Genomic DNA, 17,448 nt, shown 5'->3' with positions numbered 1-17,448 from the left:
TCCATTCGGCGATGGTATGCGCAGTTTAAAGCTTCTGGATGCCTCTGTAAGGGGAAATCAACGGGTCGGCCTGCAATGAGCGAAGAAACGGTTGAACGCGTGCGGGCAAGTTTCACGCGTAGCCTGCGGAAGTCGACGAATAAAACAAGCAGGGAGCTAAACGTACCACAGCCGACGGTTTGGAAAATCTTCCGGAAAAGGCTAAAGCAGAAGCCTTACCGTTTACAATTGCTACAACCCCTGACACCCGATGACAAAGTCAAACGCTTTGAATTTTCGGCGCGGTTACAACAGCTCATGGAAGAGGATGCGTTCAGTGCGAAACTTGTTTTCAGTGATGAAGCAACATTTTTTCTTAATGGTGAAGTGAACAGACACAATGTGCGAATCTGGGCGGTAGAGAATCCTCACGCATTCGTGCAGCAAATTCGCAATTCACCAAAAGTTAAGGTGTTTTGTGCAATCTCACGGTTTAAAGTTTACAGCCCCTTTTTCTTCTGCGAAAAAAACGTTACAGGACACGTGTATCTGGACATGCTGGAAAATTGGCTCATGCCACAACTGGAGACCGACAGCGCCGACTTCATCTTTCAACAGGATGGTGCTCCACCGCACTTCCATCATGATGTTCGGCATTTCTTAAACAGGAGATTGGAAAAACGATGGATCGGCCGTGGTGGAGATCATGATCAGCAATTCATGTCATGGCCTCCACGCTCTCCCGACTTAACCCCGTGCGATTTCTTTCTGTGGGGTTATGTGAAAGATTCAGTGTTTAAACCTCCTCCACCAAGAAACGTGCCAGAACTGCGAGCTCGCATCAACGATGCTTTCGAACTCATTGATGGGGACATGCTGCGCCGAGTGTGGGAGGAACTTGATTATCGGCTTGATGTCTGCCGAATCACTAAATGGGCACATATCGAACATTTGTGAATGCCTAAAAAACTTTTTGAGTTTTTATATGTGTGTGCAAACCATTGTGAAAATATCTCAAATAATAAAGTTATTGTAGAGCTGTGAAATCGCTTCAATCATTTGTAATAACCCTGTATACAGTTACGGTTTCCTATATTATCTATAATCGACAAACGAAATTTGAGATTAAGAGTTAAGTACCAAGAACATTTAAAACATTTACGAAGGCTCACCTGGAATATTTGTGCCATCCGAGTTTGTTGCTGAACGGAGCAGTGGTTCTCTATGGACAAGATGACGGGGTACGGCGACGTGACAAAGGCACTCCTGTTAATGGCTTCGACGACTGACCTGAACGGTATCTTGGTGGTGAACGTGTGCCCGTGGTAAATGAGCGGCGAGCCGTCATCTCCATCCCAGCAGTCCAGCTCCACACACCTGCATCCTGTTAGTAGCACCTGCAGGAAGTTGTTTAATTATTGTTCTCAAATTATTTCATAAGTTAGTTTAACGAAGGCTGCTTGTCTAAGGAAGACATAGGAATAATACAACTTAGAAAACCAACTGGGGGGGGGGGGGGGGGGGGGGGGTTGGAGGTAGTAGTGATACAAACTGATACAAATATATTTCCCTGACAAACTTCAGAATATTGTCAAACTGCATAATGCAATGCAATTAATTGTAAATTTCTCTCGCCACAGTGGAAGAAATATCGGAAAAGAACAGAAGATAGACATTTTTAATTATAAATTAACGGTGAACCACGTATAAGGAAGCTTAAAACGCAAAACAAGTTTACACAACTATTTTTTAAAATACGGTACCGAAACAGTGTAACAAACAGTACCTCCCGGGAAATTATAATATTTTTCTCAAGTTTATATTAGCTCGATAAAATTATCCATGAATAGTGTAATAATGAAACAAGAGATGAAGTGATTTCATTGATGACGTGGAGAATTCTTCGTGTTGTGTTAGAGAAAAGCTCCAACACGGGCATGATGCGACAGTGACAATTAAAAAGTAAAACATAATGGAGAGGTACCTACTAGTGATTAAAGAATAAACTAATAGACCAGAAATTTATAAAATAGAGTAAAAGTAAGTGTGATATGCAAGTGATTAATTTGAGAAAGATCACTGGATGTGCAGGAATATATTTTCAAATGAGTTGTCTGGTAAAATATCTTAATTTCGCTATTCATCAGTAACTAATGTTCTAGTATAATAATGTTAAAAACAAGTAACATTTAAGAAAAAAAGCCGCGGTACTCTTAACTGTAATGCCAGTCAGCAATCGTACTCATCAGAGCGAATGAATTTAAGGAGAACACTGATGATCTGGTACCTGACTATATAGCTCGACAGAAGATTCCCCTTTCAGTTGATGTCCTGTGAGGTACGTATTATGGGAAGATGCAATATAATAATGCGACAACGGTTGGTCCATTTCACTTTCTTCTGGGCCCATTCTTTCACTGATAAAGGCGTAGTTGTCCTTGTCCATCATATACCTCGCAAAGCCCTCAAAAGAAAAGCAATTCTGACTTCGCAACAGAGGATCTGGTTCATGCCTCTGAAACAATCGAGTATTTTATTAGACACATTGCACATGAAACACAGTGAAACAAGAAATATAAATAAAGGAATCATTGGCGTGTAGCTTAAAGTCAATAATAACAGTACTGAATGTACACTATTTTGTTTCTCATTTGAAACGAATTCCAGAACAATTATTTTCAAAACTGATACAAGCATAGTTATAGGAGAAGATTCTGTGTGGCTTTTATGATATTAAAAGGAGAGTTCAACACCAGTAGTACCAAAGCCAAAAGTACTCTGTGCAGAGCTATATGTGAAATAAGTGTGAAGTAAGGAATATTTGTGGTCGAGACGAATTTCTGATACTTGTCGTCGTTTTGACCTGTAACGTTGAGATGTTAGTCTTTTTTATTGCGAAATCTGTCCGAGTACTGTACCGGTTTTTGCTGATATTTTTGAAGGTAGCTTCGGCATCGATAGTGAGCTATATAGCTAAGACCATTTTTATAATATTATTGGACACTAGCGCGACTCACTTGCAGTATTGTTCGAGTGTTTGGCATCCGGACCAGGTCGGGCTTAACGGAGACTTTGAAGCAATTCAGAGGCGGGCTCCTTGATTTGTTATCGTCAGGTTCTAACAACACGCAAGTATTACGGAAATGCTTCAGGAACTAAAATGGGAATCACTGAAGGGAAGGCGACGTTCTTTTCGGGGAACACTATTGAGAAAATTTTGAGAACCGGCATTTGAGGCCGACTGCAGAACGATTCTACTGCCGGTAACGTACATTTCATTTAAGGAACGTGAAGATAAGACTAGAGAGATTAGGGCTCGTGAAGAGGAGTGTATGCAGCTGCTTTTTCCTCGCTCTTTTTGCGAGTGAAACAAAGGAAATGACTAATAGTGGTGTAGGGTATTCTCCGCCACGCACCATGCTGTGGCTTGCAGTGTGTGTGTGTGTGTGTGTGTAGATTAGATTTAGATCTATTTAACATTACATATTTCTGGTTTGTGAACTGTACAGTAGCCTGCACACCAGGTATAGAGCTTTTTGTATGACAGACGGTCCGTTCTCTTTCCGATAAGTGCTTCTTTTATAGATGAGTATCACAGTTGTAACTGATGCTATTTTTTCCGGCGTACAGAATTCGAGTAATGAAACTGCGTAACATTTACACTTTAAAACACGGTCAAAGAAATGCCTTTATACTCGCCACGTTTAGTCACCTTGTTCATAGCGTCGTTGCTCAAACTGGGTGCGTAATACCGCTGTCTCCTCTTTATCTAATATTCGCAATTGATGTGTATTCACCATGTTAGCTATGGCAGCGCGTGAGTACTGGTCTCTCAACATCCATTTCTTGATTTCTCATAGTATATACATTTTTATTCTGTGTTTTGTGTTGGCATCGACTGGCTACTTAAAGTGCGTAACAAAGGGGAGCGCAAACGAGGCTATTAGCGAAAATCTCGTTACTCCTCAGACCTATCCTTTTAGCTACAGCTACTCCTAACGCTCAGTGATTCATACTTTTTACTATCTATATATTTTCTTTTTGTCCATGCACATTTCTCTTGCTTCATTTTGATGATGAGTGTTGAGTATTGGCAGTACTGACGGGAATTTGCAGTACCATCACTTTGTGCAGCTCTGAGTATGTATTTTTTGTTTAAACGGGTGGCTGCGGTCTTCAGCCAGATGGTATGACAGTCAAAATTTTTTCAAAATTTTTGTCGTTATTTTCCCCCTACGTTTTATTCTTTGTTTTGTTTTTCTTTTTTCATTTTCACTCTGAATCGTCTGAAATATCTCTTGCTCTTCGAATCTGATAATAAGTCGTTGGCATTTTCATACAGTCATGTCTATTTTTCCTTTCCATTATGAACATCGTAATCCCAATAACTACTCGCCCGTCACAAGCACCTCATCTCTGTCATTGTCAATGACACCCATTCATTTTTCCATATTTTTCCTGAGTCACCTTTTGCTAATGCTGCCTGAGGTGAAGTGACATTTCAAAGTTCCAGCTCTGGAAATGTGAATAACTATTTTGTTCGAGCATTGCACTAGCCAGTTATGAACTCCATTTTGTTTAGTTCAACAGCTGTTTATCTTTAAAAGTAAACTGCGTGTGTACATTTCATCTTTCTGTCTTGAATCATCCCTCAGAAGCTCTAGTAATTCCCTACAGAAGAACTGATCACACCGTTCCAATTATTACCTACAGACAGAAGAAAATGTCCTGCAAGTGATCCATTGCATCGTAACTATAGTGTTCTCATACACAGGTCAATTTATGTCAACATGATACCCCTGGGTTTCTGTTTCTCTCATCGAACATGGGGAATTACAAGCAAGAAATGTCAACTGTAGTTCTTGCTTTTACCACTCTTGCGTCACCACTCTTAACATGTTCTAACAACTTTTATCGAGCTATACAGTTCTTACCATTGCCATAAGACGAAGTTTTTTAAATTTCATCTCTGTCTCTAATCGTTGTTCTAATTTTTTTTGGATCATACCGTTTGTCTAAACGTGGTGTATTTCATTATCGACTTTATCACTTTGTATTATCACAGCAATTTTCCTCGTACATTTTGAAAATTAAACTTATATTCAAGAGGCAGTTTGATCACATTCCTTCTATTTTGGTTTTGTCTTTTAATTTCCATTTTCTGACACGATTTTAATTGTCTGTTTTTCATGGAAGTATTGTATTCTGTAATTGTCACTTTCAGCTATTATGAGCTTAGAGTTCTGTATTAACTGAACGCCGGTGTAAGGGATACAGCACTATCTTCTGGTCCCCTATTTTGACGGTTCACATGCAAAAACACAGAGGAAGACTATTAATCATTACAAAATTATTTTTTAAACTGTGTTAAAATGTAGCGACGACGATACTTCAATGAAGGAGATATCTTATACTTTTCTCACCAGCGAATAATTATTCCCCATTTTCAGCCCTTAAACTCAATCTGGCAACAAACTATATGCCAATATTATTGATTATTTAATATGTCACATTTCAACAGTTTTCGGATAGCTACTGTACGTGGATTAAAGCGCTATATACTTTTCACAAATCAACGTTTTACTACCAGCAACAATATTTTCAGTTATTTAGTTTCATGATTACGCAAACAGTAAATAAGCTAAAGTATAGAAGGGTAATGACCCTCCTCTGTAACCCGTAAAACAGCATTAAGTGCCCGAGAGAAGCACTTCATTATAACATGCATATTTCGATTTCCTTTATGAATAGGGCTTTGATAGTGCGAGTGCTAATATAATGTTGCATAAGAGGATATTGCCGCGATTTAATCTTTATGGTCTTTTATGGATCTTATGAATGTTACCAGGCACAGCCCTAACAATAGGATCTTGGTTTCATCTAAGTAAGACTCCATGAAGCCGTTTGCGTCTTTTTCCGAATATCTGTAGTTTCTGTTTTTCAGCATTTACGTAACCTTCCAGGTAAATAGATAAGTAACCGTTTCTTAGAGTAGACCAAAGATCATTTCCGCATTTGTCGAACCTGATGTGAATTCCATTTAGCTGAGTAGTAATTTATCGTAGTTCTTATCAGTCTCTTTGGTAAATAATTGCAGTTTGTCAGTATCATACCAACAACTCAAAGCCTCTTATTTGCTCTGCCGAAGATTTAATATATGTCATCACTGTAGTTCGCTTCTACAATCTTTCTTAGTTCAAGATCGATGGCATGATGAAAAATAAAGTGTCTGAGAAAGTAGTTCTGTTATAATTGTTGACGTTTGTCTTGATACTGCCTGTTTCAAACCTGCCTGAAAGTGATCTACGCTGTTGGAGACTTCATCAAAGAACATAAATATTCCTTTCATTTAGAAGAAATGCTGGTTCCACTTCCTGAAATGGAAGCTAAGGCGATTATAGAAATTAACGCAGTAGACTTTTTATATAAATATTGAAATAGATGTATCCTCTTTGGTGGGAGGAACGAAAGGAATCACATTTCTCAGAAATACAGCTGTCAAGAGGATCATTGACATAGCCCATGGTCGTTAGCACCGATTCAGATATAATAGTTCACTTCTCTAGAGGACATGTAATAGCTCGTGGTCGTGCGGTAGCGTTCTCGCTTCCCGCGCCCGGGTTCCCGGGTTCGATTCCCGGCGGGGTCAGGGATTTTCTCTGCCTCGTGATGACTGGGTGTTGTGTGATGTCTTTAGGTTAGTTAGGTTTAAGTAGTTCTAAGTTCTAGGGGACTGATGACCATAGACGTTAAGTCCCATAGTGCTCAGAGCCATTTGGACACGTAATACCTACAGACACCAAGGATGAAGTTGGAGAAATAATTGCTCTATGTCGCAAACTATAAAGTAGTATTGTTCACTGTCTGTGAATTACGTAAAAAAACTTTTGGTGACATATTCAGCAATCAAATGTGCTTCTGTACTAATGATTCCTGCCTGGCGCTTTATTACAATGTAGTGCAAGGTTTTCGACAAAGAATAGTATGCCTTCTGTATCACTGACTCTTCGGCAACTTAAGTTGAATAATTCAAGATTTTAAATTTCCACATGAAAAAAATCGGAGGCATTCCTTTCCAGCACGCTCTCGTACACAGAGGACCAAATTAATTTGATACGCTTTAGCTGTGTTTGTGTTCTCGTTTTAAAGGAAACGGGGAACAGATAGAACAGAAAAATTAAATACTCACCTGTATTAACGCTTTTATTTCGTCTTCTGTCCTCTGCTCCATTTGGCGGGTTTCTAAAAATTTTGAAAACGTCTGCATAGTTATCACTTGTGATTTCGAGGTGTCCATTCCTGCACAGTTGGTTACAATACTAGCCGTTGCTATCGCGTCGAAGATTTTCTTCTTTTGTAGGGTCCCAGAGCTTCGGTACTCGTAAAGATCCAAGGAGCTGTTTCTTGTGAGCAGTCCTGTGAAATGCAGAACTTAAGTTTCACGCAAACATTTCGTCTAACATGCAAAATTTTCACATTCAAACCGTGGCATGCAAATGTAGCATTTTGACTCTGCAGTGGAAACGGCAGTCAGAGATACATTGTTAAACAAAGAAACGCTAACTCTTGTGTGCAGTTTACCTATTTTCTGAGGAGGTTTCATTAGGTGTTCAGGAGAACTCTTCAGACTGCCATCATTAAGAGAACTGTCGGACATACTTCTGCATGTTATAGCCAGTTGATCGAACAAGTCTCGCAAATCCTTCCTTGCTCTTAAGCTGAAATGAAGAAAATTAAGTTGTCAGAATCGTTTGAAAAATGATAAGAACTGTCCAGGAACGAATCTGATTGAGAATTGGAATGTCTTTATCTTTTAATGCAGAGGTATGAAACATGAAAAAACTGCTACAATTTTTCGTCTGTATTGTGGCTAATCGTGTATGGCAAATTTGTAGCATGGCAACCACGCTGTAGTACTGTATAAATATCTCCTACTCCCTTTTTTATTTTCTTATGTCAGAGTTAATAATATTGATTCAAATAAAATTGCTGTCAATAACAGGGACAACTAAAGGCTTCACCTAAATTTAATTCAAAAGAATCATGCCACACATAAGGCGACATAATGATGCAATGTTTTTCTCAATCTATTTCTTTTTTAAATTTTAATAGTAATAATGGCAAAGAGCACAAGAAATGACGTGCGCACGCATACGTAAACGTTACGTAGAAAAGGCTCCGCCAACACACGTGGCCGGAAATGATTGGAGTGTAAGGTGCACGAGAAATAAGCTTCTTTCGAGAATGGTCCAGATGGTTCTTTGGCGCATGTAGATCTCCCAAGGCGTGAAAAACGTGCGGGGCGCATCTGTGCAAGGGGAACCCCTACAGGAGGTGTGCTGTTCAACACAGAGAGATATCGCAGTCATAAGGAAATTATAGTATTTTATTCACCCTACATGTTCCAGAGAATTGAGCTGAACAAAAGCTGAAGACGAAAATTGAGAATGAGAACTAATTAGGTAAATTTCACTGTCACAACAAACTTTAATTCATTAGTTAGTAAATTTGAGATTGGCTTTTATCGTTTACGTCACCGAACTGCACGTAGGTGGCGTGTGTGCGTCACCTAACGCTTTGGCGCGCAGTCTGACTCCGTCATGTAAGGACGCGTGTATTAATGCTTCGCAATATGTTAGCCTCGGAGATAACAAATACTTTTACAAGTGATAATGCTTGAGGACATTGCGGTGAGTTCCCGAAGTAATTTCTGAACAGTAGTTGGTTTTTAGTTTCGCACAGATACAGGTAAGCTATTTGTCGATGAGGTAATGTACCTTGCAGTGTGATAAAGTATAATTTTCGCTTGTGAAGTTATTTAGAATGATCGCGGTGCTGCGTTCTCAAAACAAGATGCTGCTATATCACAGTGGGAAAGTCATTCTGACGCTTGGCTGAGAATCTGCACTATTTTCGATGTTACCCAAGGCACATGTTTGTTTATTTTCGCTCACGCTGATGGCGTACTGTTCGCATGATGAAGTTTTAGCTACAGACAGTTTGTTTAGAGCTCACAGGTGAGCAAGTCTTCCATTTCACAGTTCAGTTTCACGTTATGCTTTGCAAGGATAGTATAAATAACCGTGTGGCAGTGTGTGTTTCATTTCATATTATTTATCAGTTTACAGTCCCAAATATCTTTTAAATTCAGGATCCTGTTGAAGGTTATTTTCAATCATATTCTAACTAACGTATTATTAGTTATCAGGCAGAGAGTATTTGGCTCACGATTTTTCGAATGTAATATGACTGACGGGGAAATCGTAAGATGCGTTAGCGAAGGCATACGCCGCAGACCAACATCTTTCGTGTGTTCTTGTTAATTACAAAGTGCCTAATACGACTGTACTTACCAATCCCTTATATTCACGTGCAGCCGATAAGGAGAGGCTTTCGCTTCTAGACATTAAATATAATCTTCATTAGAGTCTCGGCTACATTATTTTAGTGGTTAAATATCTCCTTCCCTGGCCAAATCTTAAAAACTCTCCACTAGGGAACTAAGGCGTCTAACAGCGGAAGCGTAGCAGCTGGTTTGCTCTTGACTGTAAAGACAACTCATTAATTGGGACTCATTTTTTTCTATGTAGCAATAATTTTCTGTTCAACTTATGCAGGCCGATGGATACAGATGCTTGTCCAAAAATATGTAAAGTTCTACATGAGCCTGAACGACACAGTTCCTTTATCTCTTACTGATAGTTCTTGTAGTAATCTCAAGATCTGGGCCGTTGACGTAAATGTGACTTGATTTGCACGTAACTTATTTAAATTCGTTCTCAAAACAAGTTCATTCTGTTTTCTTTTTTCTGAAGAATAGTGTTTCGTAATTCCCTTTAACCAAAAGTATCAAATTTTGTATGAAGTATGAGTTCGCACTATCTGTTGGTTCGTAAAAAGCAGGACTAAAATTTAGTCAATATTTTTATCTTCAAAGACAGGCAGTTTCTTCAGTTTCCCGGAAAATCATTCCTTGACCAAAATACGCCATAAACGGTTATTTTTCTGTAGTGTCGGCTTGTTGTCTACCTATTTTATGTGTGTATAAAACATTTGTCAAGCTTGATCATAGAACTACGTGCAATGTGACAGAACTTTTCTTCATTCCAAAACCGACAAATTTAGCTGACTTTCTCCAAGTTAAGAAAGCTCTTGGATCAGAACTGTTGGTATACTTTGTTGTTTCTACTATAATTTAGGTTATTTTTATTTATTTATATAAATCTCTTGGGACAGATTTTATAAACAGATTCGTGTTATTCGTAGTTTATTCCTTATTCTTTTCTCTTTTCTTGTCTTCCCTTTCCCCCTGTAATCTGTACCTCGCTCTTTTGTAACGAGTTCAACAGCTAAGTGACACGTCAAACTGTATCTCGGTGTACAGTATTATTTTTAATGACATCCACTCTTGCTATAGAGTTCATTCATACTGACTATTGTACTAGTTGTTGTTATTGCTGTTTTACCGTTTGTAACTGTACTTTCCTATTTCTATGCATTCCTCATTGCTTATTACCAACTAGTTTTTGTGGCATCCTTCGACATCGGTACCAAGCCAAGCCATACCACGTTCAGAAGTGATTGCACCGCCAATCGGACGCCGCACTTCGCACCTGCCCAGTCTAGCTTGCAGTCTGATTGTGGCGCCTCGACACACAGCCTCCGATCCTGCAGTGTATCTGTGGACTTGACCTGACTCACGGACTTGTACTGTTTAGTGACTTGGATTTGTCATTAGAAACCGAATTAAGTAAAACAAAGTTTATGATACACCACTTGCGGATCTCATTCTTGTGCTCTCTGTCATAGCTCCACTAACTTGCATATGCTATTACAATTTACTGAATGAGATCTGCTTTTCTATTATCAGGATCAACACACAAATTCAGTAAGAATTATTTTACACATTGACACTTGAATATTTTTATTTGGGCAACAAGTCTGCAGTTACATACGATATCATTATTGACATAATAAACTGAAGAAATGGTGTGTAACAATTATTACAGTTACGGTATGTTGATAATTTTTACTTTGTGGACCTTCTAATTACAACTGAATGAAACACAATTTTTGTGCTATGCGCATATCGCTTTATTCTTTGCAAGCACCTTCAATGGATTGGAATACACACATATTTTTGTTTACACTACATAGTTTACATTTAGAACGTTGTATACATAGGTTGCAAACAGTTCTGGTACTGGAATGAGATTTTCACTCTGCAGCGGAGTGTGCGCTGATATGAAACTTCCTGGCAGATTAAAACTGTGTGCCCGACCGAGACTCGAACTCGGGACCATTGCCTTTCGCGGGCAAGTGCTCTACCAACTGAGCTACCGAAGCACGACTCACGCCCGGTACTGACAGCTTTACTTCTGCCAGTACCTCGTCTCCTACCTTCCAAACTTTACAGAAGCTCTCCTGCGAACCTTGCAGAACTAGCACTCCTGAAAGAAAGGATATTGCGGAGACATGGCTTAGCCACAGCCTGGGGGATGTTTCCAGAATGAGATTTTCACTCTGCAGCGGAGTGTGCGCTGATATGAAACTTCCTGGCAGATTAAAACTGTGTGCCCGACCGAGACTCGAACTCGGGACCTATGCCTTTCGCGGGCAAGTGCTCTACCAACTGAGCTACCGAAGCACGACTCACGCCCGGTACTCACAGCTTTCAGGAGTGCTAGTTCTGCAAGGTTCGCAGGAGAGCTTCTGTAAAGTTTGGAAGGTAGGAGACGAGGTACTGGCAGAAGTAAAGCTGTGAGTACCGGGCGTGAGTCGTGCTTCGGTAGCTCAGTTGGTAGAGCACTTGCCCGCGAAAGGCAATGGTCCCGAGTTCGAGTCTCGGTCGGGCACACAGTTTTAATCTGCCAGGAAGTTTCAGTTCTGGTACTTTTTGCATTTCTACGATGCAGTAAAACTTAACGTTCCACTTACAGATTTCGTGGATGATGATCTACATGTTGTGATTTTGTTCCCTTGTTATCGCTGCCCTGCTTCTTATAAGTACCGTTTGAAATTTTGCTTCTTAGACTTCACAGCACTAGAAACTGAAGAGTTTTTTTGATGTTATGTTTTGGTTGGCGTTGCCAATTGTCTAATGTTATTGCCAACTGTCGAATGTTACTCCAGATAATGAATGTTTTTTTGTGGTATCTGTAATCCGTTTGTGTTTGCAATTGTGCGTGTATGTATGTGTGTGTGTGTGTGTGTGTGTGTGCCAAACAGTACTTGTTTTGTTTTGGTTGGTTCAAATGGCTCTGAGCACTATGGGACTTAACATCTATGGTCATCAGTCCCCTAGAACTTAGAACTACTTAAACCTAACTAATCTAAGAACAGCACACAACACCCAGCCATCACGAGGCAGAGAAAATCCCTGACCCCGCCGGGAATCGAACCCGGGAACCCGGGCGTGGGATTTTGTTTTGGTATGATTAGGTGATAATATTATTTTTTATTAATAACGGTGTGTGTGTGTGTGTGTGTGTGTGTGTGTGTGTGTGTGAGAGAGAGAGAGAGAGAGAGAGAGAGAGATAGAGAGAGAGAGAGAGAGTACAAGTGGAATGATTTTTATCGTGTCTTTCTTTTACTAAGTTTAGCAGAGATTCTGTAACAAAATTTCAAATTACAGTTATAAGAAGGAGAAAATAAAATTTCAAATGGCAATTACGTGAAGCAGAACAGCGATAACAAAGGAACAAAAACACAACATAAACGTCAATATCCACGAAATCTGTAAGTAGAACTTCAAATTATTACTGCAGCACAGAGGATCAAAAAGTGCCACAACTCTTTGTAACCTATATAGACAACATCCTAAACGTAAACTAAATAATATAAACAAGAATGTGTACAAGTTCCAGGACATTGAAGATGCCTTGCAAAGAATCAAGACGAAACACGTATGGCACAAAAAAAAAAAAGAAAAAAAAACGCTGTTTCATTCAGTTATCAGTTAGAATTACACGGTGCGCAAAGTGTAAATTATCCACATACCGCAAAATTATAGGCAACTGTGGGTGATACGACAACAACATTTGAAAATGATTACCTTGTTTACTCTTCAGCTATAGTTTGAGATTTCGGAAAGTAAAAGCTACAAAGCGACAGGGAATCAAGAAGAGGTGTCTCGTCAGATATTGGGCTAAGTTATATAAAATAATATCAGATCACACTACGTTTACCTGAACGAACGAAAAAGAGCCACAAAGTCAACGAAGTCCAGCTGTGTTTCGTGAGTGATGGACCCAGCTCTGAAATGTCGCATCTGCCATATCTGTTCGGGAAGAGTGGACTTCCCTCGATCCCTGTGAAACGAAAAACAAGATTATCATGTTAGCAGTACATTCGGAATGTTATGAGACATCTGATGTAATTGAGAGTCAAGAAATGTAAAGGTTAAGCTTCTACATTGAAAGCATCACTTGGAAAATGTTATTTAAATTCGTTTCAAGACAGCATTTCCCTCGTTTAATTAATGTCATTTTCTATCTCACAGGATTACTCCAAGTACCTATTTATGTTCATTAAGTAGGATTCGTCAGATGCCAAGCCTCGATAGCTGAGTGATCAGCGTGACGGATTGCCATCCTACCAGCACGGGTTCGATTCCCGGCTGGGTCGGGGATTTTCTCCGCTCAGGGACTGGGTGTTGTACTGTATTCATCATCATTTCATCCCCATCCGGAGCGCAGGTCACCCAATGTGGCGTCGAATGTAATAAGACCTGCACCAAGGCGGCCGGACCTGCCCCGCAAGGGGCCACCCGGCCAATGACGCAATTTCCGTTGTCAGATGCCAAAATTGGATAGTCTTCGTCAGATATCGAACTGTGAGATTCAGGAAGCAAAAGTAAACAATTTTATGAAAAATTTTGGGTATGTTTTTCGGGCACGAACCTCTCGATCCGTACGTCCTTGTTCGTGATGGCAGTCTCGTACAACACAGAACGCAGAGTAATGCAACCCTCAGTACCTTGGCGCTGCAGGAACTGTTCAACGCTTCGTCCTTGTGCCGCTCTTCCGCTACGGTCAGTGGACTCACACAGAAAGTGCACACCGACCAACTCTTCACCAGTAAACCTATCAATACTGATAGGTATCACTCTTAACGTACAACCAAACTCACCGGAAAAAACAAACCCGAAACAGAACCAAGCAGAACGGAATGCCAGCTTGAGGCCGAAGAGAAAACTGGCCGTTACAGTTTACAACAGCAATCATCGTGAGCGAAAGAAACACGTTTGTTTCCAAGCAAGGCAAACAGCGCGTATAGCGCTGTTGTGCAGATATTTTCAGTGAGCAGATACACAAAGATGAATAGGGGTAAGAAACCAGAGTCCGGCCGTTGTGGCCGAGCGGTTCTAGGCGCTTCAGTCCGTAACCGTGCTCCTGCTACGGTCACAGGTTCGAATCCTGCCTCGGGCATGTGTGTGTGATGTTCTTATGTTAGTTAGGTTTACGTAGTTCTAAGTCTAGGGGACTGATGACCTCAGATGTTAAGTCCCATAGAGCTCAGAGCCATTAAGAAATCAGTCCAAATGCAATTACTCTGTAGCGAACCACTGGAGACCAAGAGCCCCCTATGCCAAAATGCTCAGAAAACATTCCCGAACACCTTCCAGAGTATTGTCGGTGGAGTTCTCTTTCAACCTGCATATTACGACACTTCCGAGGGGTACGTTCAAAGTTTCGTACACGTCTGACAGTTTCTCTTTAATTAAGAATAACGTGTTGAGTTCTGTGCGCAAAGAAGTCTTGACTCCAATCAAAGTTGGCCACGTATTCGATAATATTGTTGTTTGTTCTGTAGGAGACAGTACGGAATTTCGTCGTCGATAGATGGCATATACAGGGTATTACAAAACGATACCGACAAACTTGGAAGTAATGTAGAGCGTGTCTGATGAACAAAATGAAATTAGGAACTCGTGTTCGGAAACGTCATCCAACGACGCTACTTAGCGCGCCTGCTGTTAGGACACCACTTCGACAGCAAATGTGACTTTGTGCACTGCCGGACCATAGGCGGAACGTCTCGCAACGCAACATTCAGTGATCGCGACTGACTGCCATGATCGAAAATGGAGAAAGTGAAGTTACCTGCTGTGTAGACAGGCCTTGTCCCCTATGTATACGATTCTCTGTTGCCTCGGTGGATGACGGCTTCAGACACGGGTCTCCATCAGCAGATTATTTTCCTCCTGGAACCTTCTAAAATCCTCAACGTTTTTCGGTATAAAGGAGAAAAATAAGCTGCAGATGCAAACCAGTATCCGAGACCGTCATCCACCGACGCAACTGACAGTCGCATTCATATGAGACAAGGTCTGTCTACGCATCAGCTAACTCCATCCTATCCAGTGTCGATAGTGCCAATCAGTCACCATCAGTGAACAACAAACAACATTGCGAGACGTTCCACCAATGTTCCGTCAGCGTACAAAGGAACGTTTATTGCCGAACGGGTTGCCTAACGGCAGGCGCCGGAGCCTGTAACTTCGACGCTTTGTAGCGCAGTTGGACGACGTTTCCGGAGACGGGTTTCTGTCCTTAATTTGTTGGGCTCTGAGCACTATGGGACTCAACTGCTGAGGTCATTAGTCCCCTAGAACTTAGAACTAGTTAAACCTAACTAACCTAAGGACATCACAAACATCCATGGCCGAGGCAGGATTCGAACCTGCGACCGTAGCGGTCTTGCGGTTCAAGACTGCAGCGCCTTTAACCGCACGGCCACTTCGTCCGGCCTGTCCTTAATTTGTTCCTCAAGACACTATTTACAACCCGTCGAATTTTGTCGCTGTCGTTTTGTAACATCCTGTATACTACAAATAATTTATATATATTTTCTGAAAGAAGCGAAACTGAGAAACATTCCACTGCGAAACCTGAGTCTGGACAGTTTAATTTTTACGAGGGTAAACCAGAAAGTAATGGCCTAGTGCGCAATCCAAATGCGCAAATTGACGTCAGGCGTCTGTCCAAGACCGTGTTGTTTCCTTGGCACCTTATCTCAATGTAGTATGAATGTAAGCCGAACCAAGACATTATTGTATATTCTGTCACTATTGGCAATGAATTCAGTGATACAAAGCCTCGTCGACTGAATACTGAGAGGGGTTATTCAGTTTCTGAATGTCTTACGTTAAATACAAGATGACATAGTAAAGAACGAAAGAAATGGAATGAAGTGATACGAAATGTAGAACGATCGACAAACAAACATGCATGACGAAACTGACCCACAGTTGAGCCTCTCGTTACAGATGATTTGAAGAGACAAGTGACTTGCGCAAGCCAGCGTTTTGGTGACGCCCAAGGAGTTCTGAAACTGATTCTGAGGTGAAGCATTAGATCATCTGGCTTAAAGCCCCTATAGATGGCGCGAGTTGTTGGACTCGATATTGGTTACGACGTGTTCGGTCTCAATATCGTGCCGTGTGTAGGCTAGTAGCCCGAGTAAATAACGGGACTGCCGATATCGGATGGTCCTGACGGCCAAACTTCTCGGCCAGGCCGATCGGCCCGACTACCCACCCGTTCTGTCTGCTGGTGGACACGAGCGCAGTGCCGGTAGTGGACGAAAATGCCCACAAGCGATGGAGAGAGGGGAGCAGATCAACCTCAGTATCCAGTGTCGCACCTGGTACGTACAGAATGAAGCCTGCACAGCTCTGTTACAGATGTGTCGGAAAGTGAAACCTACAGCGAATTTATCGGAGTTGGGAAAGAAACTGTAAAACATGAGCAATTCATATGAAAAGGATAGCTGAATTGTTCTTCCCAGATGCCAAAAATAAGGATAAAATGCAAAGAATGTCCGGCATTTTGCAGTGGTTTAGTAACGTAAGATAAGAAATTAGGTTCTCCACAGAATCTGCGAGGAAAGGAGCATATACAGGACACTGACAAGATGAAGGGGCAGGCTGATAAGATGTGTGTTAAGACATCACGGCATAAAGTCTGTGGTACAAGAGGTAGCTGTTCAGGGTAGGAACTGTAGAGGGAGACAGAGGCTGGAATACATCCAGCAAATAATCAAGGGTGTTGGTGCAAGTGCTACACTGAGATGTAGTGGTAGGAAACGGAGAGGATGTCGTGGCAGATGGCATCAAATCAATCATAGAATTGATACCTCCAAATATGTAACCCAACTCACATTATATGCTCAACTTGCAATGCATATCAATTTACGAAAATATTGACGTGACAACGGCTCACACCAAGGCGTGAACCGATTTTTGAAACTTTCCATGTGACGGCAAGCAAACCAGAAAAAGATATTATAGCATCAACAAGACAACAAAAACAGCGCATCTCAGTTCAAGCGAGAAAACAGTACAGTTACTAAGAAAATGCCGTGTCTGAACAGTCGGTGCACAGCAGGCACCCTGATATCAGGTCCGAAATTACGGTGTATATATTGTTGGTCAGACGTCAACCACACAAAACTTGATCTGATAAA

At 41.0% G+C, this 17,448-nt stretch overlaps 1 protein-coding gene across 1 annotated transcript in view; it reads right to left on the bottom strand.

Moving 5' to 3' along the window:
• Positions 1–17,448, bottom strand: part of LOC126455985 (1-phosphatidylinositol 4,5-bisphosphate phosphodiesterase epsilon-1-like) — a 464,968-nt gene that overhangs the window by 77,445 nt on the left and 370,075 nt on the right. Inside the window, exons 14-18 of the mRNA XM_050091742.1 lie at positions 13,167–13,289; positions 7,561–7,697; positions 7,169–7,395; positions 2,267–2,494; positions 1,152–1,376 (exon numbers count right to left, since the gene is read on the bottom strand). Of these exons, the coding sequence (XP_049947699.1) occupies positions 1,152–1,376; positions 2,267–2,494; positions 7,169–7,395; positions 7,561–7,697; positions 13,167–13,289 (940 nt within the window). The remainder of the gene's footprint in view (positions 1–1,151; positions 1,377–2,266; positions 2,495–7,168; positions 7,396–7,560; positions 7,698–13,166; positions 13,290–17,448) is intronic.

The sequence above is a fragment of the Schistocerca serialis genome, chromosome 2 (assembly GCF_023864345.2).
Source record: "Schistocerca serialis cubense isolate TAMUIC-IGC-003099 chromosome 2, iqSchSeri2.2, whole genome shotgun sequence".
NCBI lineage: Eukaryota > Metazoa > Arthropoda > Insecta > Orthoptera > Acrididae > Schistocerca > Schistocerca serialis.
Note: the sequence above shows the minus strand (reverse complement) of the source record. Positions and strands in the feature narration are given on the sequence as shown.